The following is a 26,961-nucleotide window of genomic DNA, read 5'->3' as shown; positions in this document are numbered from 1 at the left end:
TTACAGCGGCTACAACCACAGCAGACAAGGGGAGAGCAGGCGGCCAATCGCAGAGCAGAGAGATGATTGACAGAGGCTTTAGCCAATCAGCTTGCCTGTCATTTCTGTTCTGCGGCCTTGCGGCCTGCAGGCATGCGGAGAGAAAAACCTCTTAGGGAAAAAAAGTAAGAAGGATTTTAACTATTTGCATTGCCTTATTAGCAACCTTTTTGTGTATGTAATAGGCTAAAATCGAAAATTTATTTCACATATAATGCCTAACAGTTACTCTTTAACCAAACGTCCAAGCAGGGAAATTCAATGTTTCACGCCAAAGGAGTATTGCAGTAGTAATATCAGACGCCATGCAGATGCAAAGTATCTCAGCATCTCAAAACACTTACAACACAAACCATTAAAAAGAACCCTGGGTGAAAGGCCTATGGATGCTGGCATAGTTATGTCCTTATAAGCCATGCATGTCAAAATGTGCCTTGTGCGCTAAATCTGGCCCTCAGAGCCATTACATTTGGCCCGCAAGTGGTTTCCCCACTTTGCATTATGTTTGGCCCACTCTAGACACCAGGGAAGCCATATTGAAGGTGAAGCCCTAGATCACCAGGGAAGCCATATGGGGAGGTAGGGAGAAAGCACTAAACACCAGGAAACTGTATAGGGGAGGGTGGGGTCTCAAGACAACAGGAAACTGTATGGAGGAGGGGGGCAGTAGACACCAGGGAAGCCCTAGAACGCCAGGGAAGCCATATGGGGGAGGTAGGAGGGAAGCACTAAACACCAGGAAACTGTATAGGGGAGGGTGGGGACCTCTAGACACCAGGGAACTGTATGGAGGAGGGGGTCAGTAGACACCAGGGAACTTTTTAAAGGGCAGGGACGTGGCCACTAGACATTGAGGTTGGCCCGGGACTTGGTCCCAGTGTTCAATTTTGGCCCACTTCGTATTTGAATTGGACACCCCTGTTATAAGTAATGCTCATAGCCTGGCAGTCCTGCTGATCCTCTACCTCATAAACCCTGAACAAGCAGGTTGTTCTGACTAATTATGACTTAGACACTAGTGATGCATGAAAGATCAGCAGCTTAGGCAGGCAACTGGTATTGTTTAAAAGTAAATAAAAATGACTCAAAGTATCTTGCCTCAGGTTCCATTTAACTTTTGTCTCTCTGTATGCACCGTGTCATTTGTTCTCAAGAGGTTAGTGCAAATCATAAGACGGGCCGAAATATATTTTGGTAACGTGACCTAAAAAGTAAAGTGATCTAAATAACGAAGTCCACAAACACCGTGGCATATATGGTGTGCTGATAAGTTCCTGGCTTTGTCCCCATCCAGAAGAAGTAGAAGTTTGGGGGTATATGACGGCTTAATATGTATGCAACTTTGCAAGTATCAGGTGTTAGCAATTCTTTTTCTCTGAGTGAGAAGCTGTGATGTCAGAGGTACAAGCAAGTTTCTGGTCATGTCGTGAAGTTATTGTTTCTCCAGGGAAAAGTCAGCAAAGGACATTCGCACTAAGAAGTCACAACAAACACTGGGGAAGAAGTGTCTTCTTACAGTACTGTCAAAACCTGGCTATCTTGTTTCAAGACCTCAACTGACCGGGCAACCTACATTTCTGAGCTGGTTATTGTAAAGTGTCGAGAAGGTAGCCCAGATCAGAATAATTTATTTCGCCCAGTACAACGGGAGTTGTACCCGGAATTATTTTTGGCACTTACAGGGTCGGGGATGGTACGGTATCAGACATACAGTAGGTATACACTTGAGTGGCATAATGCATGCAGCGTAGTATACAAGAGTAGGCATATACATAGCAGCAGAAACTAGAGGGGTCCTAGTTCTGTGTGAGCGGAGCTGCCTGCCTCCTTGACGGCGCTCAACTACTCCGTCGCAACTCTGATGCCCCCGTAATGTCCGACAGTACGTAGAAAAGGAGAGAAAAGAGAGAAGAAAGCAAGGAATAAAGAGAGAGAGAGAAAGAGAGGGATTGTTAAGCTAGAGAGAGAGAGTTCAGAGAGTTCCCGCTGTCCAGAGAGAGTTCAGAGAGTTCCTGTCGTCCAACTGGTAGGTGGTGTGGATCCCATGGCTGCACTCAGAAATCCAGCCCCCAGCTTGCAGCCTAGTGGCAATATGAGCGGGGGGGCGGTGGTGGAGGGCGGGAGGTTCACTGGGAGACCCCTTGGGATTGCAGTGCAGACCTGGTCGGCCAGTGACCTTGCGTGTGCTCGAGGTGGCTCCCTGCCTTCCCTGGTAGTGGCAACGGTGTTGTCCCGATGCAGAGGTCTGGACCACGTGGGTGGCAGCGGAGATTGGACCAGCAGGAGGAAAGCAATCCGTGTGGCAGCATCGGCGGTGAGCCATCACCAGCTGGCAAGGAGTCCCCAGGCGGTGACGGCAAGGACCTGAAGCGGCCGGATCGTCGGCAGAGCCCGACCATGCAGAGAGTCAGACCTCAGCGTGAGTGCCGGGCCCCAAAACCCGGGAGGGCCAGAGCGTGTCTCATCCGATGGTGCGGGCGGCAGCGCTGGAGGGAGACGTGCGGCAGAGCTGGAGGGAGACACCAAAGCAGCTCTCTTCATCTGGCGGTGTCTCCCCGGCAGAGGCGGCGATGGTGGCTCTCTCCAGTGCAGCGACGGAGGTCGAGTGGAGTCAGCGTGGAGAGCGAGCAGTGATCGGCCGCATAGTGCCCTTCCTGCCCCCCGGCTGCGACAGTCCCCACCGGAGCCCAAAGCCTCGGTCATCCTCAACCGCTCGGCAGCCTGCGATGCACGCCCGCTCCCCTGATAGGGGAGATCGGGCAAGTGCAGGAGGGTGGACTAGGGGAAAAAAAAAAAAGTCCGGAGCCCTGTGGCCGTGGCGTCAGAGTCCGGTGCCATCTTGGATCAGATACTGGCCATCTCACGGGACATGCGTAAGATTTCAGCGAAGTGTGTCAAAATGTTTGGACAGTGATCAGAAGGAACGAATTGAAGCATCCACAACCATTTTGGCCCATTTTGAAGCTGCAGAAGACTTTTTGGCAAGGTTAGTGATTGAGGATGAAACCTGGCTCCGCATCGATGATCCTGAAACCAAGGCACAGTCAAAGAATGGCTCCACAGAAGGTCCCCACGGCTGAAGAAGTTCCGCACCCAGAATTTGGCCAAAAAAGTCATGGCGTCTGTTTTATGGGACAAATATGGTGTTCTGTTGGTGGACTACCTACCTCAAGGCTCTAGTATCACCGTACAGTATTATGCTAACCTCCTGCACCAGCTGAAGGAGTCAATTCAGGCGAAATGCTGTGGAAAGTTGACCAAAAGGATCAGGACAATTTGCCTATGCACACATCCAACATTGTAGCTGCCAAACTGAACACCCTGGGTTTTCATTTGGTCCACCATTTCACCTTCTCACCTGATCTGGCCCTTCAGACTATGATTGGTTCCCGAACTCGGATACACCTGAGGGGCAAAGTTTTAAGGATATTTCTGCCAGCAAACATGCTGAATGGTCTAGGAAAGTTGCAATTACACTGCAACAAGTGCATCAGCCTTGGGGAGGAATATGTTGAATAAAGTTATTTTTATAACTGTCTCTCTGGCTAAGACCATGTATTTATCAGCACTGTTGTTCAGTCGTTATTTAGTCATTCGACTCTTTGCGACCCCATGGAGCACAGCACACCAGGCCCCTCTATCCTCTACTGCCTCTTGACGCTTGTCCAAGCTCCTGTTTGTTGCTTCCATGATACTATCTAACCATCTTTCTCTGCCGTCCCTTCCTACCTTACCCTCGATCTTTCCCAGCATCAGGGTCTTCTCCAATGAACGTTGCCTTCTCGTGTGTCTAAAGTATTTTAACTTAACCACTTGATGACCCAGCCTTTACCCCCCTTAAGGACCAGTGCTGGTTTTTGTGATCTGTGCTGGGTGGGCTCTGCAGCCCCCAGCACAGATCAGGGTGCATGCAGAGCGATCAGATCGCCCCCCTTTTTTCCCACCTATGGGGATGATGTGCAGGGGTGGTCTGATCGCTCCTGCCTGCCTGAGGTTTGCGGGGGGGGGGGGGGCACCTCAAAGCCCCCCTCCGCAGCAAAATTCCCCCCCCCCCTCCCTCTCCTACCTGTCCCCCCTGGTGATCGGGACTGCACAGGACGCTATCCGTCCTGTGCAGCCTGTGACAGGATGTCCTCTGTCACATGGCGGCCGGGGATTGCCGATCTGCCTTTCAATGTAAACAAAGGAGACAAATGTCTCCTGCATTTACATTTAGTCTGCGAGCCGCGATCAGCGGCTCACAGGCTATTCACGGAGACCCGCTCCGTGATCTAACAGGAAACGGCCGCTCGCGCGAGCGGCCTTTCCTGATTAATTAGGGAGGCACCTGGCGACGCAGATGTGCGTCGCTGGTCCTCCAGCTACCACTTTGCCGCCGCACGGTATGAGTGTGCGGTCGGCAAGTGGTTAAGTATTGCTCCTTTCAATGAACAGTCAGGGTTAATTTCTTTACAGTGTACCAGAAACAAAAAAAATATAAGTTTTATACGCTTCCTCCAGCCCCATGAGCACGGATCGCTTCCACGCCGCCGTCCTCCGCCTTCTGTATTGCCGGTACTGGGTTCCGTAACTTCCTCCAGTCTGCGCAAGAGAAGTGCACTCCCTATGTATCTCTCCAGCCGCCGGAGAGGTACGTAGAGGGCGCACTTCTCTTGTGCAGACTGACCGCGACTGGCCAAAGTTACGGTACTGCGATACAGAAGGCTGAGGACGTTGCGTGGGAGCGATCCGTGCACATGGGGCTGGAGGAAGCCCCAGGTATGTATAAAACCTTTTTTTATCGTCTCTGGTTTCCTTGAAGGATTGACTGATTGGATCTTCTTGCAGTTTAGTGGACTCTCAAGTCTTCTCCAACACCACAATTTGAAGGCGTTGATTCGTCGGCACCCAGCTTTCATTATGATCCATCTCTCACAGCCATACACTACTACTGGGAAAACCATGTTTTTGACTATATGAACCTTTGTTGACAAGGTGAAATTCAAGCTTTATATTACATTGTCCAAGTTTGTCAGTGCTTTTCTTCTAAGGAAGAAGTCTTTTAATTTCATGACTGCATTTTCAGTCTGTGTTCTTTGAGCCCAAGAACACAAAATCCTGATATTTCTTCCATTTCTTCCCTCTCTGTATGCCAGGAGGTGATGGGACCTGATGCCATGATCTCAGTTTTTTTTTTTGTTTGTTTGTTTTTTTAATGTTCAGGCTTTAGGCCAACTTTTGCACTTTCCTCTTTCACCCTCCTCAAGGTTTCTTAATTCTTCTTCACTTTCTATCATAAGAGTCGTCTCATCTGCTGCGTATCTGAGGTTGTTGATATTTCCTCCAGCAATCTTAATTCCAGCTTTTGATTCATTCAGTCCAGCATTTTGTATGAGGGCCTTTTTTTCAACCTAGATATTTACCGGTACATAGCCATTCAACATTTACATCTGCAGAGAACTGAAATGTCTTTTGTTTTTGTGGTGATCACTATAAATACAGTTGCAAATCATGTAACAGTGGCGATTTAGAAATAAGTTTGGTAGTTTGAAGTCTTTTCTTTTACCGTATTTTTCGGACTATAAGACGCACTTTTTCTCCCCTAAATTTGGGCGAAAAAGTCAGTCTTATAGTCCGAATGTGCCGTGTCTGTTCCCCTGTGTCCTCCATCAGTGTATCCCTGTGTGCTCCTCCTTGTCTGCCTCACTTCCTCGGGGTCTTCAGTTATCCCTCTTTCCTCTAATGTTGGATGTCTGATTGTCCGTGTCCCCCTTTCTATGCCCGTCTCGGTCACTGTGCCCTCCATGTCTGCCTCCCTGTATCTTCAGTCCCGTGTGTTGTGTCCTGTTGTCCTTCCTATGCCATCTCTGTACCGATGCGCATGTCTTCAGTCCTCCCGTGTCCTCCTCCCTCCTGTCCGTGTCCCCCTTTCTATGTCATCCGGTGCGCATACACACCTTGCAGCCGGGTGCTCACCTCTTATGCATCCCACTGCCGAAGCCATACGCATCCAGCAGCCGCGTGCTTGCGTCCGATGTAATGACAGAGCAAACCACCAATCAGGCGGGGGGCGCTACCCCAGACCGCCAATCACAGCCCTCACTGCTCCCTGCTCGCTATTTAATAGGACGCGATAGTCTCGCCGGCGGGACACAGCAGGGAGCAGTGAGGGCTGTGATTGTCGGTCTGGGGCAGCGCCACCCGCCTGATTGGTGGTTTGCTCTGTCATTACATCGGACGCAAGCGCGCGGCTGCTGGATGCGTATGGCTTCGGCAGTGGGATGCATAAGAGGTGAGCACCCGGCTGCTAGGTGTGTATGCGCATTGGATGGCATAGAAAGGGGGACACGGACGAGGACAGGAGGGACGAGGACACGGGAGGACTGAAGACATGCGCAAGAGATGGCATAAGTAGGGCGACAGGACATCGAGGATAGGAGGGACACGACGCAACACATGAGGACGGAAGACACAGGGAGAAAGACATGGACAGAGACGGGCATAGGAAGGGGGGCAGGACATTGAGGCTAGAAGAGAGGAGGATTCAGGGAGACAGAAGATTCAGGGGAACAAAGTGAGGCTAACATTGAGAAGCACACCAGGGACAGAGACAAGGCAAAGGAAGGGGGACTTTGGAAGACAGGAGGGACAAGGACAAAGGGTAGCGAAAGACACAGGGGAACAGACACAGGGAGGCAGACATGGATGGGTACATGGGGACAGAGACAAGGCATAGGATGGGGAATGAGAACACAGGGTGACACTGAACAAAGGGATACAGGGGACACAAGAGGAACAAGGAGGGCACAAGGGGAACATAATAATGGGGGGGGGGGAGGTCAATAAGATGCCCCTGCACCATGGACGCACCAAGTTTGGAATCTTTTTTTTTTTTTTATTATTATTTTTTTTTTCCCTTGTTTTTTTCCCTCTAAACCTTGGTGCGTCTTATGGTCCGGAGCGTCATATAGTCCGAAAAATACGGTATTTGTGGAAGCCCATCTTTTTCTTTTTATAGACAAGGACCTGACTGACCTCTCTTCTCTTTCAGTACATCTTTGTTGACGCCAATGCTGCCTATCTGTGGATCTCCATGGACTTCTGTGTCACCGTCAGAGGATTCTCTGTACCCTTCAAACCAACAGAGCTGCTGCTGCACAGCACAGATCCTAACCTGGTCCTAGGGTACGACAAGTCTCACCCCAACAAACAGGTAAGATCAACTCCAGAAGCAAGACCTACCAGTACTAACTCGGCGAGTTTACATGTACCTTTGGTTACACTTAACCTCCTTAGCAGTAACCCAGAGTCGAGCTCGGGCAAGTGGCAACCCCGAGCCTGAATCTTGGTAGCCGCCGGGAGGTATGTGCAGAGCCTGTGCGCTGTGGACGTCCCCTAATAACATATGCAGGTGACAGGTGATGTTTTTCAGCCATAGAAGTTACTTGCTTTTTCTTTCACAGCTGTGGAAATCTGAGGATTTCGGCCAGACGTGGATAATGATTCAGGAACACGTCAAGTCATTTTATTGGTAGGTGTGCTGAGATTGTGCTGTCTAATAATGTACCCAACGTCTGTTGTACATCATAAGTGACGTTACCTGAATGTTGTGCAGGGCACATTTTTTTTTTTCACTGTGTACAATCCGTTATTACCATTAACCAAAAATAAAAAATTGTCGACAAAATAGGTGTCCTCCAAAAATACATGTAACCCCTCCCCCCCTTTTTTCTTTCTTCTAAAAATTGGTCCCTATATGTCCCCCATGTTTGTTTTTTTTTTTTGTTTTTTTTTACCACGTGCCTTTGCCTAACTGCAGGAAGTGTGCAGTTTTTATTTTTTATAGCTACAGTAACAAGCTTATGTCAGCATGCAAATAACAGAGAGCTTCCTACTTTGGATAAGATAAGCACACCAGAAGGTAACTGAATCCCCCTTTTCTTACAAAAGTGTACACAGTGATGTAAGTCTGTTGTTCAGGTGATGTTTGCTGTGGGAGGGGCAGAAAGCTGTGGCAGTAGGGAGAGGAAATTTACGCTAAGCTGTGTTGGGGGGGGGGGGGGGGGTGGAGAGACAGTCGTGATGTCAATTAGCATCACAGAAAACATGGAAACCAGCAAAAATATATATTTTTTGCGGACCCTGGAGAGTTACACATGGACAGGGCAATTGGTCACTAGGGGTGATCTATAAAAAGCAATGTTTTCAGATTTTATGCAAATGTATGTAAATTTTGTATGCAAATCTGTGCTGCTGCTAAATGGACCAATTAAGTCCCACCCAGGTTTAAATTGATTGGTCCATTTTCAAGCTATAAATATTTGCATACAAATTAACATAAATTTGCATAAACTCAGGGAAATTTGCATATCATTGAGCATCCCTATAAATCCCTTTATTTGGCTGTCCATAAATTTACTGCTGGGTGCTCTATCTAAATGACATTGCTTGGGTATGTGTTTGGTTGTTGTTGGGTCTGGCCACTTTTTCTAACCTTGACAGTCTCTTAGGCCTAGTGCACACCAGAGCGGTTCTGCTGCGGTTTGCGATCTGCTTGCGGGTGCGGATCCGCTAGGGTAATGTATTTCAATGGGCTGGTGCACACCAGAGCGGGAGGCGTTTTGCAGAAACGCATACTCCCGGGCTGCTGCAGATTTTGGATTGCGGATGCGTTTCTGCCTCGATGTTAAGTATAGGAAAACCGCAAACCGCTCTGAAAAACGGCACTTCAGAGCGGTTTGCCAGGCGTTTTTTGTTACAGTAGCTGTTCAGTAACAGCTTTACTGTAACAATACATGAAATCTACTACACCAAAACCGTTACACAAAACCGCAAAACGCTAGCTGAAACGCTACAGAAAAATAAGAAAAAGCGTTTCAAAATCTGCTAGCATTTTGCGGATCTGCTAGCGGTTTTTGGTGTGCATCAGGCCTTAATGACCAAGTTTGTGAGCTTTGAGGTACTTGGCTTCAATAATGTAAAAATGAAAGCAGTTGAAATTTTCCCATTAAAAGCAATCAAAGAAGTGTGATTGGGTGTTTGTGGCCCCGCCACTTTTCAGAATTTGATCCCCAGCAGTGTTGCCAACTCATCCCTTTAATTACTGACACATCTAAGTTATACAGGTTCTGGGGCTATTTGCACACAATCAGTGCCTTAACTGCATCTACCTAGCCACAAAACCGGTATATTTCATATGTCAGTAATTAAAGGGATGAGTTGGCAACACTGATCCCCAGTCACTCAATGATCGACTGTAGCAGGTTTGAAGCCTCTGCCATTAACAGTGTAAGAATGGCAGCAATTTAAATATTCCCCTTGAAAATCAATAGGTGAATTTTGATTAGCTGTTGGAGGCTCCACCCACTTACTTGAATATTAATCCCAGTCACCCAGAGACCAACTGTGCAAAATTTGAGAACCCTGCCATTACCAGTGTAAGTACACATTTTCCCATTTAAAGAGTAACTGTCAGGCTGCAGAAGCTAATTTAAAGAGAGTCTGAAGCGAGAATAAATCTCGCTTCAGACCTCATAAATAGCAGGGGCACGTGTGCCCCTGCTAAAACGCCGCTATAGCGCGGCTTAACGGGGGTCCCTTCACCCCCAAATCCCCCTCGATACACCCGGGGAGCGCTTCCTGGTTGGGGCAGGGCTAACCGCCGCAGCCCTGCCCCACGCGCGTCTGTCAGCGCGTATCTCCGCCTCTCCCCCGCCCCTCTCAGTCTTCCTTCACTGAGAGGGGCGGGGGAGAGGCGGCGATGCGCCGCTGACAGACGCGACTGGAGGCAGGGCTGCAGCCGTTAGCCCTGCCTCCAGGAAGGGAAATTCTGCGACCTTTCTACGAAACACTTTTGCGGGGGGTGGGTTGGGGGTGAAGGGACCCCCGTTTAGCTGCGGGATAGCGGCGTTTTAGCAGGGGCACACGTGCCCCTGCTATTTATGAGCTCTGAAGCGAGATTTATTCTCGCTTCAGAGTCTCTTTAAACCTCTATTCTCCTGTGTTAAACAGTTTAGAAGGAAGCCATAAAGCCATTAGTGAAGATAAAAATCTCAGTTACCTTTGATGTGTGCTTATCAGCAAGGCTGTTATAGACCCATAAGGACGCAAGCCGCATACTAAACTGCAAAGCATTCTGGGGCCCTCCCCTCGGCTGCTAATGAGACGTTACAGCAGCTTGTAATCAGTCCAGCGCGTAGCACTGATAAATCTCCGGGCAGAGTACACTGCAGGAGTCAGCTATTGTTCCTAGCCACATGGCTCATTAATATTCACTGCACACTGTGTTGTTCAAGTACGAGCTTATCTGTGATCAGGAAGCAGGCAGGACATGACGACACATTTGACAGAAAAACATGGAGCCTGCCATGAGCTGTCAGGAGCATCTATCTCTGCATATACTATATACAAATTCTGTGAAATCCAAACGTGGACAGTGAAATGCATATGTAATGTAAGTACAGCCAATCTTTAGCTACTGATGTATGTGTTTATTTTCTCTGAGACCTTATACCTAACAGCTCCTCTTTAACATGCATAGCTGAAATTTGATTGGCTGTTTTTATGCTCCACCCACTTTCTCTTAATTTTTCACCTCGGTCATCGGTTGACCAACTGTGCCAAGTCTGGAGACTCTGGCTTTATTGCTGTGAGAATGGCAGCCTTTTACATTTTTTCCATTGACCTAAATGGGTGAAATCTGACTAGATAGATATTGCAGATTATAGTTTATGGAAAAAAGTTTATGCCTTCAAGTCAAGAGCCAAAGTTTTTGCTTTTACTTGTATTCTGTTTCCTATTGAGCTTTCTTCTAACAAGCTAATGTGTATTGTGTTATTCAATAAGGGGTGTTGCTCCACTGGACAAACCAAACGCTGTTTATGTTGAGCGCCACGAGCCCCGCGGTACTTCCATCGTCCTATGCAGCGCCGACTTCTTCCAGTCACGCGACAACTCAGAAATAATCATTGAGAACGTGGACGGCTTTCAGCTGAGAGACAAGTACATGTTTGCCACAAAGACTATGGTGAGTATTTCTGTAATGTGAATTTATGGCGCAGGTGTTGTCTATTGACAATGTCACCTCACCATTAAAGTGGATCTGAGATAAACTTTTACTCATTGCAGAATTGTGTTCCTTTCATGTAGTTTATAGGGCATTCCTCAAGCCAAATCCTTTTTTATGGTTTTAACACCTTAATTCTCTATAACCTAAACAAGCCTCGCCCACAGCTTCTCCAGCGCCTAGGCATTCTGAGACCCATGTAGCAAGGGCTTATGGGAGCTCAACCTGGGGAGGAGGCGGTTACTAGCCAGAGATTTCAGAGGGAGAGGGAGGGAGGAGGAGAAGGGACTGAATTTGTCACAGGCTGAGGGCTGGAGATGCTAACATCTTGCCTGTGTTTAATGTGACAAACAGAACATGGCTGCCCTCATTGTATAGCAGGAATAAATAATCATAAACTGTTGAAGCTGTTTGCAGCTAGATTTGCTGTGTAAACGATCTAAACTTTAAATAAGATATATAGACAAGTTACTTGTTATAGTTAGTTTTTCATCTCGGATCCGCTTTAAAGTGACACTGAAGTGAAAAAAACAACTTGTGAATGAATTGTATGTGTAGTATGGATAATTAATGGAACATTAGTAGCAAAGAAAAGAATTTAATCTATTTTCAGTAATATAACTTTTTATTTTATAACACTGCATCATTCTCTAATATTAGCAGTTTACAAACTACACTGTATTTTAAATGATGAAACAGAGCAGAGACCCTTTGAACTTCCTGGCAGTAAAACCTTACACAAACAAGAAACCGCAAAAGACAGTTTGAGATAAGTGTTTCAGAAAACAGCACTGTAGCCAACCCAAGTTGGGTCGGAGAGCTCAGAGAATCTCTTTTGCATAGATAACTGGAGTTTCTTAACTCTTCATGTTCTGGAAACAATATGAGACTCATATCTGTGCTACTAATATTCTACTTCTTAAGGTGGCCACACACGATACATTAAAATGATCCGATTTTACAGTAATTTGATAAAGATGATCGTATCTCTCGAAAAAAAATTGAACTTTTTTTTTTTTTTTTAATTCGACTGAAAAATCCGATCGGATTTCCCGTGTTTTTTTAATTCAAATCGATCCGGAATGCCAGATATTTCTCTTCAATCTCTACTAAAGATTGTATGGTCTGTGTGGGATTGTTAATTTATTAATATACACACCCTAGCAATTTTCTCTGAGTTTCCAATCACTTTTATCATAATTGGGGAAAAAATTGAACATAGGTGTGTGGTACATTGGTCATATTTTTGAAATGTTACAATCAGTCAGAAAAATTGATTGCAATTCTTAAATTGAACAGATATTTAAAAAATTGTATGGTGTGTGGCCACCTTTATGCTGGGAATACACAATGAGATTTTTGAGCAGATTTACTGTTCGATCGATTTTCCAATCGCTTTTCTGATCAATTTCCATTCACTTCTATGAGAAATCGATCAGAAAACTATCGGAAATTAAATCGAACCTGTCGGAAATTATCTATCGAACCATCTATCTGCCAAAAAATCTCATGATGTATTCCCAGCATCAGCTGTACTACACCTCCAATCAGGGTAGGGCCAAGGCAGAGGCGAGAGAGGCTCCAGCCTCGGGGCGCAGGGTAGGAGGGGGCGCACAACTCACTCTGCTATCATTCCCCTAGTGTTTGAAGCCGAGAGAAATAAGAAAAGGGGATACATGGCAGTGACTGCAAGCCAGATAAGTAGGGATTAAGGCATTGGGGGCCCTGGAGCACCTCTTAGTCTGGGGTGGGAGGGATGGAGGGGTGCACTTTGGTGTCTCTGCCTTGGGTGTTGGAGGACCTTGTCCCGGCTCTGCCTCCAATTCATTGCCTCATAAGTTTATTTCACTTCAGATTCCCTTTGAGTTGTTTCCCCAGAGAAGAGGTCAGTTTACCTTTTACATCCTCTGTTTAAACTGCTTTTAATAGTTTTATTTCACTTTGACGCCTCTGAACCGCGTACGTTTCCAAGGCACCAGTTCTGCTTCTCAAAGTTGCTTCACGTAAACAGTATAAATAGCAGGAATAGCTGCAGCAAGAGCTACCCGCACAGTCCACTTCCTGTAAGTCCAGGCCTGCATGATCTTGTTAGAAGATAAAAGTTCAGCAATATGAAGAAAGACACATTTGTCGAAAGATGAACAGTTGTACTTTAACCACTTCACTCCCATCCATAGTGGTGATAAAACGGGCACCCTCTGCACGCCAGTGGATGTAGTTTAGCAAAATGTAATGTAATTAGTTCAAAAATTGGTAGTTTTAAAATGTCCTTTTTGCAGGAAGTGATTAAAAAAATTGACATTTTTGATAACAAATTATCAAAAATTAAAGCTCCTCTCCAGGTGATATTATTTTGCTGTTCTGACTGTGCAGTCATAGCTGCTTACAGGACAAATGGCCTGAGAGAGATATGGAAGCTGAATATTAATTTCCTTTTAAACAATGCCAGTTGCCTGGCAGTCCTGCTGACCTATTTGACTGCGGTAGTGTCTGAATCACACCAGAAACAAGCTTGCAGCTCATCCAGCCAGACTTCAGTCAGAAACACCTGATCTGCATGCTTGTTCAGGGTCTATGGACGTTCTCCCTCTTAGTATCTTTGCGTCGGGGCAACTGCCGGGCAGGTTACTGTAGAGCGGGCGCAGTGAAGCGGCACTGTGTGATGTCACATGGTGACAGACGGCGATCTTACCATAGAGATAGAGCTCCCCCCAGAGGATAGGGGGAAGAAATGCAGCGCTGGATTACGGAGAGTGGAGTTCTGTGCAAGGACTGCAGAAAATCGCCCTGGGGTATGAATTTTTCCAGATTTTAGGGGTCTAGGAGCACAAAAAATATTGCATTGCTTTTAGACCTTAAAATCCAGGGAGAATCATAAAGCCAGGGAGGTTAAAAATATTAGAAGTAGCGGCTCAGCAGGACAGCCAGGCAATGTGCATTATTTAAAAGGAAATAAAAAATATGCCAGCCTTCATATACTTCTCAGATGAGTTGTTAAGGACCAGGCGAGTTTGCATGGGGGGGGGGAGGGGGGGGGTGTCAGGCAGACGGTTCCCCACTGTGGCTAGCTGTTAGCTGGGCATCATGTTCTTGCCCCCCCCCCCCCCCCCTGTATGCAGCAGCCTTTACTTACCTCTCAGGCTCCAGCGATGAGCTGCTGTAGACCGCTCCGGCCAGCATCCCCGCTCGTACTGACGTTAAGTTGCGGGTCGCAGCTTGATGACGTCATTAAGCCGGGACCCAACACTTGCGTCAGAGCGAGCGGGGATGCCAGCCAGAGCAGAGGGAAGCGAAGATCGCCAGGGGAACGGCAGGAAGTTGAGTGGTTCCTCTTCTTTCCCTCCTACCGCCGCATCACTAACGGTGATCACTACGATCTGCTGGCGATCATAGTGATCCCGTGATCAGGAGCCACTGGCGATGGCTCCTGATCAATGAGGGGAGATGTCAGCTGTCATATAACAGCTTAATCTCTCCTCTCGGGTGCGCACGATCGCGTCGTGAGTGAAAACGGCGGGTGACGCAAATCCTACGCCGCATCAGCCTAGAGCAGCCACAAGTGCAGCATAGGATTTATATACAGCGGTCCCGAAAGGGTTAATGGTTTGTTTTTCTTTTGTAAATGTTTGCAAAGACAACCTACTGAGATATACTGTATATCCTGTTATCCACCCAGGCAATACTAGCACTGTGTTTTTTTGTTTTGTAGCATCTTCTGGGCAGTAAAGATCTGTTTTCGGTGCAGCTGTGGGTCTCCTATAACCGTAAGCCCATGCGGTCAGCCCAGTTTGTCACCCACCATGCGATCACAGTGAGTACAGTTGTGGCATGTGCTGATGTTTACTGGGGAAAAGGGGCACAGGGCAGCTGTGTTGTGCAGTATTTGTGGCTGATTTCAGTGATCTGAATCTTTCATCGGCAGGAATATTACGTCACGGACGCGTCAGAGGAGCAGGTTTTTGTCTGCGTCAAACACAGCAACAACATGACCAACCTGTACATATCGGAGGCGGAGGGCTTGCGGTTCTCCCTCTCGCTGGAGAACGTGCTTTACGTCAATCCTGGATCAGGGAAGGAGACGCTGGTTAGGTACTGGAGAGGTTATTTTACTCATTCTGCAGATTTTAATGTACATCTATAAAGATCTGCATTGTTTTTGAAATTGCACGGCTGAGCTATCTCGTTTGAGGTCAGTGCATTGTTTTTGACCTCTGTCGGCAGAACTAGTTGTGCTGTAAATTCTTGGAATCCTTTGATCTCTCTCTGCTAGCAGAAAATAAAGAAACTGAAAGCAGAAGTTATTTTCTCACACTGCCCCCAGTGACAACTGGCCATACATACACATTGCAGCAGTACAATGTAGCAGCAAAAAATAAGAAATAAAAAAAAAAGTGCTAAAATAAATTGGCCTAGACCACTGGCAAGCATCTAAATAAATTGGCCACTAAAGGTTTAAAATCAAGAACAGCAAGATGCCTGCATATATTTGCCATACTCTGATTCCTTTTCTTTGAGCCTTAGGGTGCCCATACACCACTCAATTTTATGGGCCGACTGAACGTCCTTTTCTTTATTTCAACAAATTGGTAGAACATTGGTGTTGCAACATGGCTGAAATCAGTCTAACGGATTGATTCTGAAGGGTTCGATCAGGTGCAACGACCGCCGTACCCAATGGACTTTCAGCTGGGCCTCCCAAGTGTGGTCTTCTCCCTTGATGCCCGTATGCAGTGTTCTGCGCCGGTGAAACTTCTCCGTTGTCGGCCCTCACTGCTAGTGCGTGTACCACATGACATTGGTGCATGTGTGATGTCACAACATGTACCGAGTCATGTGGTACCGTAGCTCTCTGATAATGAACAGGGGAGTAGGTCAGGAGCCACGCTGGTGGAGAGGCGTGACTTTAAAACACTAGGCACGTGGGAAGGCCATTTTACATTTGGGGGGAGACCTGGCAGGAGGCAGCATGATGGTTTCTTATAGTTTTTCATGCTGGAATCTGTTGTGCAGTGTGTGGCCAGGAGCTGAGGGGTAGACGAAAGAATGCCTTTGCAGCAAATGATCTTCAGAAATGGTCAGTGTCATGTCTAGGGGTTACTTATTCCCTTGGTGGGACAATTACTTATGTACAGGTTTGTGCTCACTTATAACTTGCCCCTCTTCCTACTGTCTTCAGGTATGTGGAGACGGAGCCCTTTGCCGATGTCCATCGTGTGAAAGGCTTGAAGGGAGTCTACATTGCCAATGTGTTAAACGGTCCTCTTGCCAAAGAGAACGTGGCTTCAGTCATCACCTTTGATAAAGGAGGGACGTGGGAGTTTCTCATTGCTCCAGGATACAGCAGTGCTGATGCCACCCACTGTCCGGTGAGTCCAGGTGGCGACCTGTTCAGGGGGGAGGAGCCATGTAAGGGGTGACATCTGGGCAGAAGAGATCTAGACTCTAGCCGTGGGGGGGGGGGGGGGGGCGCGACTAGCACTGAGGATGCGGGGAGGGGGCAGACAGCATTTCTCCCTCTCCATGGGCCCCCCCTTTCTGTGTTCCCCTGATCCTGATGCATCCATGTTCCTTGCCAGCCGGCCGCTCACTCTACTTCCTGTTTCCTGCTTGTTGCATAATTGCACTTTGGCATGCAGAGATCAGGTGCGCAGAGAGCGGCCGGCTGCAGAAGAGTATGGGTGCATTGAGATCAGGTGAGGTTCACTCACAAGCCACACCCCTGCACCCTACTCTGCAGGAAGGGTCTATTCCATTATTAGAGAGTGGGAGGAGTGATGTCGGCACCTCTCCTTGTGGGGTACCACTAGACTACCAGACCACTAGGCAAACTGTACAGTGGGACCAGAGATTTCACATGGGAGGGCAGTACTAGTCCACTGGGAGTGTCACATGCGGGGAATACCACTAGCGCGCCAACCCCTTAAAATGCCCCTCCACAATAAATGTTTTTGAGGGGGGCGACGTGACAATCAAAACCGGCACTGGAAATTGGGCCCAGCTGGCGCCGCCATAGGCTGTAATGTGTCAAAACATGGAGTCTAAATTACTGTAAAAACAGCGTAATTCGGCCGCCAGCTACAGCTAGTCTAATTACGTATTACTGTAGAGTCCATGGCGGCCTGGAGGGGGAATAGTAATTAACGCAGCCGAGACGATTGCAGGAGCGGAGTAAGAGTTCTTTCAGCTTCACCCTGCGCCCAAATTTCCTGGTGCCTTAATTCCATGCGGGGGGGGGGGGGGGGGGGGGATTGTAGGGGTCTATAAAAAGAGTATAGAGTACAGGTGTGTAAATAAAGCCAAACTGCTAAATACACAGAGAACTATGAGCTTGTCTGCTTGCACTTTGGGGCCAAGTTTGACTTGGCAGTTAAGCAGTAGGATTAGCCATACTATGCCAAGGAAAAAAAACCACATATTAGTAGATAAATACTTGATCTACTTACATAATACATGTATTGTACTGTCCACGTTTTGATTTCAGGGAATGTTATATAGTAAATGAAAATAATGATGTTCCTGGTGGGGGCCATGTCTTTTGCACACAGTTTAGGCTAAATCCTGATGTCATTTCTGCCCTTTACTTTTTTTCTTTTCTCCTCCAATCGCTGAGTCACCTCAGCCTAGCTTGTAAACACAAGTGAGCAGAGGCTCGTGTTTCAGATAAGCCGCTAGGCAGGGAAATAAGTGGAAGAGGAGGAATATATTATAGAAAAAAGAACCCCCAGCATGCTATTGTTTGGCACGGACTACTAAAGGGCCAGTGCTCCTTAACCACCCTGGCGTTCTGATTAAATCGCCAGGGTGGCTGCGGGAGGGTTTTTTTTAAATTAAAAAAAAACTATTTCATGCAGCCAACTGAAAGTTGGCTGCATGAAAGCCCACTAGGGGGCGCTCCGGAGGCGATCTTCCGATCGCCTCCGGCGGCAAGGAATAACACGGAAGGCCGCAATGAGCGGCCCTCCGTGTTTCGCTTCCCTCGTCGCCATGGCGACGAGCGGAGTGACGTCATGGACGTCAGCCGACGTCCTGACGTCAGCCGCCTCCGATCCAGCCCTTAGCGCTGGCCGGAACTGTTTGTTCCGGCTACGCTGGGCTCGGGCGGCTGGGGGGACCCTCTTTCGCCGCTGCACGCGGCGGATCGCCGCGCTGCAGCGGCGATCAGGCAGCACACGCGGCTGGCAAAGTGCCGGCTGCGTGTGCTGCTTTTTATTTGGTGGAAATCGGCCCAGCAGGGCCTGAGCGGCAGCCTCTGGCGGTGTTGGACGAGCTGAGCTCGTCCAGACCGCTCAGCAGGTTAAGTATGTGATAACTCCAAATCATAACAGCAGAAAAAGTTTTGAATGCAGGATTAGCATCTTTATTACTTAATACACTCAGACCAGTTGCTGTTGAAGTTTGATTTTTATGGTGACAATCCCGCTTTAAGGCATCAGATTTCTGTCCACCTTTCTGTATTTAAAGGATACCTGAAGGTACGTGTGACATGAGCTAGACGTGTATGTACAGTGCCAAGCACACTAATAACTATGCTGTATTCCTTTTTTTCTTTCTCTGCCTGAGAGAGTTAAATATCAGGTATGTAAGTGGCTGACTCAGTCCTGACTCAGACAGGAAGTGACGGTGTGACCCTCACTGATAAGAAATTCCAACTATAAAACACTTTCCTAGCAGAAAATGGCTTAGTCCAAAGCTTTATAGATGTTAAAGCGGGTTTTGACATGAACCTACCCCTACCTACTCCTACACCAATTAACACCTCTCATAAGATACCTTACCTCAACACTGCTATAGCCACAAGTACTTTTGTGGTCTGTGCGGTGCCCAGGTTTCCAAGAGGTCACCAACCTTTCCCCGCTCCATCTGCCACCCCTAACACTCCATGTTGCTGCTTGAAACCACCTGCTTAACGTTTTCTTTAATGCCCCTTTTACACAACGCCTGTTTCATTTCGTTGCATTACCCTTTCTGCACACTGCAGAAATGAGTCTAAAGGGCCTAGTATACTTATTGTATTGTGTATTGTGCTGGAAGTGCCTGATTCTCCGCCGAGCCATCGCGGAGTCATCGGCATGTTATCGTCGGACTTCAGCGAGGGTGGAAGTAATGCAAATCTTTGGATGACGCATACATTTTATGCAGCGTTGCACATGCGTGGAACGATGCAAATACAACTGGGAATCCCCGTGATGTATTTCCTGCTCTGTGCTGGAGAAGCAACTCCCATTCTCCTGGCTGCATAGTGCATTGTGCACAGATTTCTATGTCAAGTGGCTGAGTTTTCCACAGGTCATCTCTCTGAAACAGCTGCAACAAATATGAACATTGTGTGAGTCATGGTATAGCCCCTATTCACTGCCTGTAAACTGATTGTCGCTCTTTTGTGCTTGTTTTTTGCATTTGTAGAATGCCAAAGAGTGTCACCTGCATCTAGCTCAGCCCCTCAGTCTGGGCCTGGGGCGGGTCATGCCCATCGTCTCCAAGGAGTCTGCTCCAGGCCTGATTGCAGCAACTGGTATGTGTCTGTAGTTTGAATGTATTTCCTTTCTACCTTGAAAATACACAACATGTAGCTAAGTAAAAAAAAAGAGAAACAACATGAAAAGCAGTAAAGGTAGTTTTTAAAATAGAGAGTCCAGTTGTCTTTGAAATTGAATATCCATGCATTCCCTTCATCTAACTAACCAAGTTGACAAATGTACTGATAAAAATAACTCACAAATGACAATGTCACTTAAAAACTAAACGGGAACCTGAGATGGAGGAAGAAAAAAAGTATACATACCTGGGTCTTCTGCTAGCCCCCTTCAGATCGGTCGATTCCTTGCTGTCTCAGAAGTCACGCTAAGCTTTGCATGCGCAGCCCTGCCGCTCCCGTGTCTTGCTCCCATGGCCAGGAGGTGTCTGCTCCTGCGCAGGAGCAGAATGCTCACGGCCATGGGAGTGTGATAGGAACGTGCACAGCTGGTCTGTGCATGTACCGACTGGCGGATTTAACGGGCCACCTAGCAGTGGATTGAGGCAGCCCAGGAGAACGCAGAGGAAGCAATCAGCGTGAAGGGGGCTGGAGGAAGCCCCAGTAATATATACATTTTTTTTTTTTCTTCCCCATCTTGGGTACACTTTTTAAGAAGGAGAAGGCAGTATTGATCTTTCCTCCCCTGAAGTACTAGGCCAGTACTACTAGAAAAAAATGTGTTTATACGAGCACTAAATTAGGACAATGCGTTTTGTGGGAACGTGCCCGCTTCTTCATGTCAATTCTGGTCACAGTGCCCTACAGTCCACATGTGTGAGCATAAGCAATTCATGTCATAGTGTTTTACATACCTCTGGTATTTCATCAAGCAGGCAGACAAATGACAGCACTCAAGGCTGCACCTGAAATGAAAACCAACATAGGCATGCCAGAGCCTCTCTAAGGCTAAATACATGCCTTGAATGCAAAACAAATGCAATTATGTACTAATTATGTTAGGTCTTCCCCGTGAGGGTCTGTCATCGCCGTGGGCAAGTCCAATAGGGAATAATCTGTGCACAAATGATTTACTGAAGCTAACACCCTCCTTTGTTTTACCAATTTGAGTGCTAGTTGTGTAATGTTGTCCAGTTTCTGGAGCTCTGCACATCCATGCAGATAAATCATTGGGGTACAGCCTCTGTATGAAAGCGCTGTCTTGTCTCCCACTCCTGTCATTTGTGAGTTTACTTACCACTGTTGAGAGGAGAACGACCAACCAGTTACTGTACAGCACCGGAAAACTGAGCGGGAATGGTCATCGTCCCACCGGCTCTGATGGTGGTTACAAGTGTTTGCAATTTGCTTTTGTGAGTAAATGGATCAGTTTCTTGCATTGTGCATTAGTACTTCATCTGATTTTCTGATCCACTCCGTTCTCTTCCTGCATTCCCCTGCCGCTGGGTCCCTATATGCTGGAAACTGTGGTATACCGATCCTGAATCCCCAGCAGAAGCATCACAGGCTCCCATTGGTTTTCAATAGACCAATGGGAATCGTCCCTCCCCAGGGAGGTTTTTCATTGGTCCTCTACTCTGGGAACCGATGAGACTCCTCCCTGGGGAGGGACGATTCCCATTGGTTTATTGTGCTGACACCACCGGACCATACTTCACTTGCTTTATCTGTTGCAACCAATGGGATCAAGAGATGCTTCTGATGGGGCCTCGGGATTGGTATATACGGCATTTGTTCTGTGCAGGGATCTGAATGGACGGTAAGTATCTTGCGTAGCGCAGGCAACGAGCAGCCTAGTGAGAACAGACACCATCCATTCTCATAGGCCAGCATTGATTGCGTCTACCTCCGTCACCATCCGGTTAGTCCAAAATTGTTATGCAGGACCCAAACTTATGTTCCGTTTGTCGGAACCGGACCGAACAGATCTGTTCAAAACAGACTGAAGTGAACGGATCTTATTGCTTTGCATAGGGTCTGTTCTGATCCGCTACATTTCGCTCAGCTAAACTGAAGATTTTTGTGCCAGTGAGAACAGACCCTTACACTTGGATTTTTATTACCTATTATTCCAGCAATATGCCATGAAGCTGCTGAGTAGTCTTCTCTTTTCATTTCTAGCAATACATTTAAAGGACAGCTGAAGTGAGAGGGATATAGTGGCGGCCATATTTATTTCCCTTTAAACAATACCAGTTGCCTGGCAGGCCTGCTGATCTATTTGGCTGCAGTAGTGACTGAATCACACCAGAAACAAGCGTGCAGCTCATCTTGTCAGATCTGACAATGTCAAACCCCTAATCTGCTGCATGCTTGTTCATGGGCTATGGCTAACAGTATTAGAAGCAGAGGATCAGCATGATAGCCAGGCAACTTGTATTGCTTAAAATGAAATAAATTCAGCCTTGATATCCCTCTGGTTACAGTTGTCCTTTAAGGTTAACTCTTCTGAGAAGTTTGTTTCTAACTATACATTTTTAAAGACATTTAATGATCTTTCAAATTGTTCCCATTTCTAGGTTCTATCGGAAAGGAAACAGCAGGGAAAATAAATCTGTATATTTCCAGTAGTGCCGGGGCGCGGTGGAGAGAGGTAATCTCATCTTGCTGTGTATTTTGACTAAACATCTATATGTGCTTTCTATCTTATTAAAGAGAACCAGAGATGAAGCATCCTCTTGTATTTTACCTTATAAATCAGTGGGAACATGACAGTAAACACCTTATCTGCTCTTTGTTACATTGTTCTCTGTTTAATTTGCCTGTTATCACCTCTAAGATAAGAATCCCGACTTAGGCCCCGTTCACACTTGCGGTTTTGCAAAAACCGCACCGGATGTCCGGACCGCACCGGAGCCGGATCGGACCTGAACCGTACGGTTCCTGTCCGGATCCGGTCCGGATCCGGTCCGGTTGCATACGGTTTCCGTGCGGTATGAACACGGTTGCGGTCCGGATCCGGATTCTTAAAGAGATAACAACCTGTATAAATACCTGGGGTTCTGGGAGGTCAGCAGAAGCTCTGGGGTCATTGTTGGAGACAGCTGGACGTGTGGAGACCATCCTTGGATACAGAGACAGCAGTTGGGACCATGGATCCAGTCATTTTTTACGCTTATTACCTGGGAATTCTCTCCTTCCTGTTGTTTACCTACTACTATGTGGGGAGAAGGCGTGCTCCTCGCAGGAGATGGTGGGTGCACCCTCTACTAGCCAGGAGGCAGAGGAAGGGAGAGTTCCAGGCCCTCTACCGGGACCTCAGACGACACCCACAGAAGTTCTACAGCTACACTCGGATGTCTATTCCCCTGTAAGTATATAGGCCTAAATACACCAACCCCCACCATTCCTAAACACCCCACCCTCACCCCCACAACACCTCATCCCTGTATACCTAGCTAAACACACCACCCTGACCCCCACACCCCTGTATACCTAGCTATACACTACACCCCCACCCTCCACAACACTCCCAAACCTCTGTAAACACACCTCCCCCATCCTCCACCCAACACCTTGTCCCACAACATACTTTACAGCTTCTTCCTTTACATCTCCTGACAGGTTTGATACCCTTTCGGAGATGGTGAAGGATGACCTTAGGAAGAAGGATACCACGTTCAGGAGAGCAGTCACACCACAAGAACAACTACTCATCACACTGAGGTATGTAAAAACAAATTTTTTTATTGCAAAAACAACCACTTTCCAACATGGAAACATTCTTCCAACATGGAAGACAAAAAAATAACATATCTATGGTATAGCCCGGTCAGTTTTAAGGAACACCAACCACCAACTTTGTGCTGGAAGAGTTGCAGGGCATAGCTGCCCAAGTGTCTTTCGGGGACACCAGTCCCTAATATTAAAGTGCTTCAAAAACCTAACCACTGGCACAGGACCCTCTGAGCCATGGATGAAGGACACAGGGCAGTGAAAAGGCTAGGCCTCTCACCGACCAGTCAAGGTGTCCTTCATCCATGGCTCCAAGGGTCTTGTGCAAGTGGTTAGGAACAAGAACAAAGTGAGGAGCAAGAGGAACCGATGGCAGAGGTGCATGACTACAGGTGCAGTGCAACAGGCACAAGGTTGTGACCCAGGTAGTGTCTTTCGGGGACACCAGGCCCTAAAATTGAAGTGCTTCAAAAACCTAACCACTGGCACAGGACCCTCTGAGCCATGGATGAAGGACACAGGTCAGTGATAAGGCTAGGCCTCTCACCGACCAGTGTAGGTGTCCTTCATCCATGGCTCCAAGGGTCTTGTGCAAGTGGTTAGGAACAAGAACAAAGTGAGGAGCAAGAGGAACTGATGGCAGAGGTGCATGACTACAGGTGCAGTGCAACAGGCACAAGTTTGTGACCCAGGTAGTGTCTTTCGGGGACACCAGGCCCTAAAATTGAAGTGCTTCAAAAACCTAACCACTGGCACAGGACCCTCTGAGCCATGGATGAAGGACACAGGGCAGTGAAAAGGCTAGGCCTCTCACCGACCAGTCAAGGTGTCCTTCATCCATGGCTCCAAGGGTCTTGTGCAAGTGGTTAGGAACAAGAACAAAGTGAGGAGCAAGAGGAACCGATGGCAGAGGTGCATGACTACAGGTGCAGTGCAACAGGCACAAGTTTGTGACCCAGGTAGTGTCTTTCGGGGACACCAGGCCCTAAAATTGAAGTGCTTCAAAAACCTAACCACTGGCACATGACCCTCTGAGCCATGGATGAAGGACACAGGGCAGTGAAAAGGCTAGGCCTCTCACCGACCAGTCAAGGTGTCCTTCATCCATGGCTCCAAGGGTCTTGTGCAAGTGGTTAGGAACAAGAACAAAGTGAGGAGCAAGAGGAACCGATGGCAGAGGTGCATGACTACAGGTGCAGTGCAACAGGCACAAGGTTGTGACCCAGGTAGTGTCTTTCGGGGACACCAGGCCCTAAAATTGAAGTGCTTCAAAAACCTAACCACTGGCACAGGACCCTCTGAGCCATGGATGAAGGACACAGGGCAGTGAAAAGGCTAGGCCTCTCACCGACCAGTCAAGGTGTCCTTCATCCATGGCTCCAAGGGTCTTGTGCAAGTGATTAGGATCAACAAAGTAAGGAACAAGAGGAATCAAAGGCACAGGTGCAGGACTACAGGTGCAGTGCAACAGGCACAAGTTTGTGACCCAGGTAGTGTCTTTCGGGGACACCAGGCCCTAAAATTGAAGTGCTTCAAAAACCTAACCACTGGCACATGACCCTCTGAGCCATGGATGAAGGACACAGGGCAGTGAAAAGGCTAGGCCTCTCACCGACCAGTCAAGGTGTCCTTCATCCATGGCTCCAAGGGTCTTGTGCAAGTGATTAGGATCAACAAAGTAAGGAACAAGAGGAATCAAAGGCACAGGTGCAGGACTACAGGTGCAGTGCAACAGGCACAAGTTTGTGACCCAGGTAGTGTCTTTCGGGGACACCAGGCCCTAAAATTGAAGTGCTTCAAAAACCTAACCACTGGCACATGACCCTCTGAGCCATGGATGAAGGACACAGGGCAGTGAAAAGGCTAGGCCTCTCACCGACCAGTCAAGGTGTCCTTCATCCATGGCTCCAAGGGTCTTGTGCAAGTGGTTAGGAACAAGAACAAAGTGAGGAGCAAGAGGAACCGATGGCAGAGGTGCATGACTACAGGTGCAGTGCAACAGGCACAAGGTTGTGACCCAGGTAGTGTCTTTCGGGGACACCAGGCCCTAAAATTGAAGTGCTTCAAAAACCTAACCACTGGCACAGGACCCTCTGAGCCATGGATGAAGGACACAGGTCAGTGATAAGGCTAGGCCTCTCACCGACCAGTGTAGGTGTCCTTCATCCATGGCTCCAAGGGTCTTGTGCAAGTGGTTAGGAACAAGAACAAAGTGAGGAGCAAGAGGAACCGATGGCAGAGGTGCATGACTACAGGTGCAGTGCAACAGGCACAAGTTTGTGACCCAGGTAGTGTCTTTCGGGGACACCAGGCCCTAAAATTGAAGTGCTTCAAAAACCTAACCACTGGCACATGACCCTCTGAGCCATGGATGAAGGACACAGGGCAGTGAAAAGGCTAGGCCTCTCACCGACCAGTCAAGGTGTCCTTCATCCATGGCTCCAAGGGTCTTGTGCAAGTGATTAGGATCAACAAAGTAAGGAACAAGAGGAATCAAAGGCACAGGTGCAGGACTACAGGTGCAGTGCAACAGGCACAAGTTTGTGACCCAGGTAGTGTCTTTCGGGGACACCAGGCCCTAAAATTGAACCTAACCACTGGCACATGACCCTCTGAGCCATGGATGAAGGACACAGGGCAGTGAAAAGGCTAGGCCTCTCACCGACCAGTCAAGGTGTCCTTCATCCATGGCTCCAAGGGTCTTGTGCAAGTGGTTAGGAACAAGAACAAAGTGAGGAGCAAGAGGAACCGATGGCAGAGGTGCATGACTACAGGTGCAGTGCAACAGGCACAAGTTTGTGACCCAGGTAGTGTCTTTCGGGGACACCAGGCCCTAAAATTGAAGTGCTTCAAAAACCTAACCACTGGCACATGACCCTCTGAGCCATGGATGAAGGACACAGGGCAGTGAAAAGGCTAGGCCTCTCACCGACCAGTCAAGGTGTCCTTCACCCATGGCTCCAAGGGTCTTGTGCAAGTGATTAGGATCAACAAAGTAAGGAACAAGAGGAATCAAAGGCACAGGTGCAGGACTACAGGTGCAGTGCGACAGGCACAAGGTTGTGACCCAGGTAGTGTCTTTCGGGGACACCAGGCCCTAAAGTTCAAGTCCAGCAAAACCAAAAGTTAAAAAGCCCTGTGATGGTATCCTTCCTCCGTGGATCGGAGGTATTCAGAGGAGCATGTCCAGGAACAATTTGACTTTTTTTTTCAAATTGTATCGGCACCACTACTAGAAAAGGTGGGAGTTGCTGCCTGGAAATCTGGACTCTCTTGGGTGCTGGTCGTGGATGAGCTGGACCCTGACAGCGGTGGCCCATATTGACTGCCTCTGTAGCCGGTGTACATCTGTGATGATTGCCAGGTGGGCACCGCTGTTGGTTGTGGGGGTCTAAAAATTGGTGGTTGCAATAATGGCGTGTCCATGTGCTGTTTAATCACCTCCAGCAAATTGGAATGGCACGCCATCAGGTTTTGTGAAGGCACCTTTTCTAGATATGGTATTAGAGACATCACAGTGTGAAAACACGGGTGTGCCTGCAACTTCAGTAGTTCCTTGCTTTGTTGATGCATTTGCTGCATCATGTTCTGCAGCTGGCCCACCGACTGATGATGCTGCGCACGCAGTTGGTCGATTTCTCCTCTGTGCATCTCATGCATCATTTTAAGCTCGTCCCTGTAGTGCCCATGTACAGCGTCGAGCTCACATTGCAGTGTAGTGATGTGGGAC

General features: G+C 47.8%; 1 protein-coding gene across 1 annotated transcript in view; it reads left to right on the top strand.

Annotated features, from left to right (window-relative positions):
• The window catches only part of SORL1 (sortilin related receptor 1), a 184,660-nt gene that overhangs the window by 50,689 nt on the left and 107,010 nt on the right, over positions 1-26,961 (top strand). The window contains exons 4-11 of the mRNA XM_068254599.1: positions 7,070-7,231; positions 7,482-7,549; positions 10,864-11,044; positions 14,793-14,894; positions 15,006-15,172; positions 16,260-16,449; positions 19,487-19,595; positions 22,076-22,149. Of these exons, the coding sequence (XP_068110700.1) occupies positions 7,070-7,231; positions 7,482-7,549; positions 10,864-11,044; positions 14,793-14,894; positions 15,006-15,172; positions 16,260-16,449; positions 19,487-19,595; positions 22,076-22,149 (1,053 nt within the window). The remainder of the gene's footprint in view (positions 1-7,069; positions 7,232-7,481; positions 7,550-10,863; positions 11,045-14,792; positions 14,895-15,005; positions 15,173-16,259; positions 16,450-19,486; positions 19,596-22,075; positions 22,150-26,961) is intronic.

This window comes from Hyperolius riggenbachi, chromosome 9, assembly GCF_040937935.1.
Source record: "Hyperolius riggenbachi isolate aHypRig1 chromosome 9, aHypRig1.pri, whole genome shotgun sequence".
Lineage (NCBI taxonomy): Eukaryota > Metazoa > Chordata > Amphibia > Anura > Hyperoliidae > Hyperolius > Hyperolius riggenbachi.
This window is presented reverse-complemented; position numbering and strand designations above follow the sequence as displayed.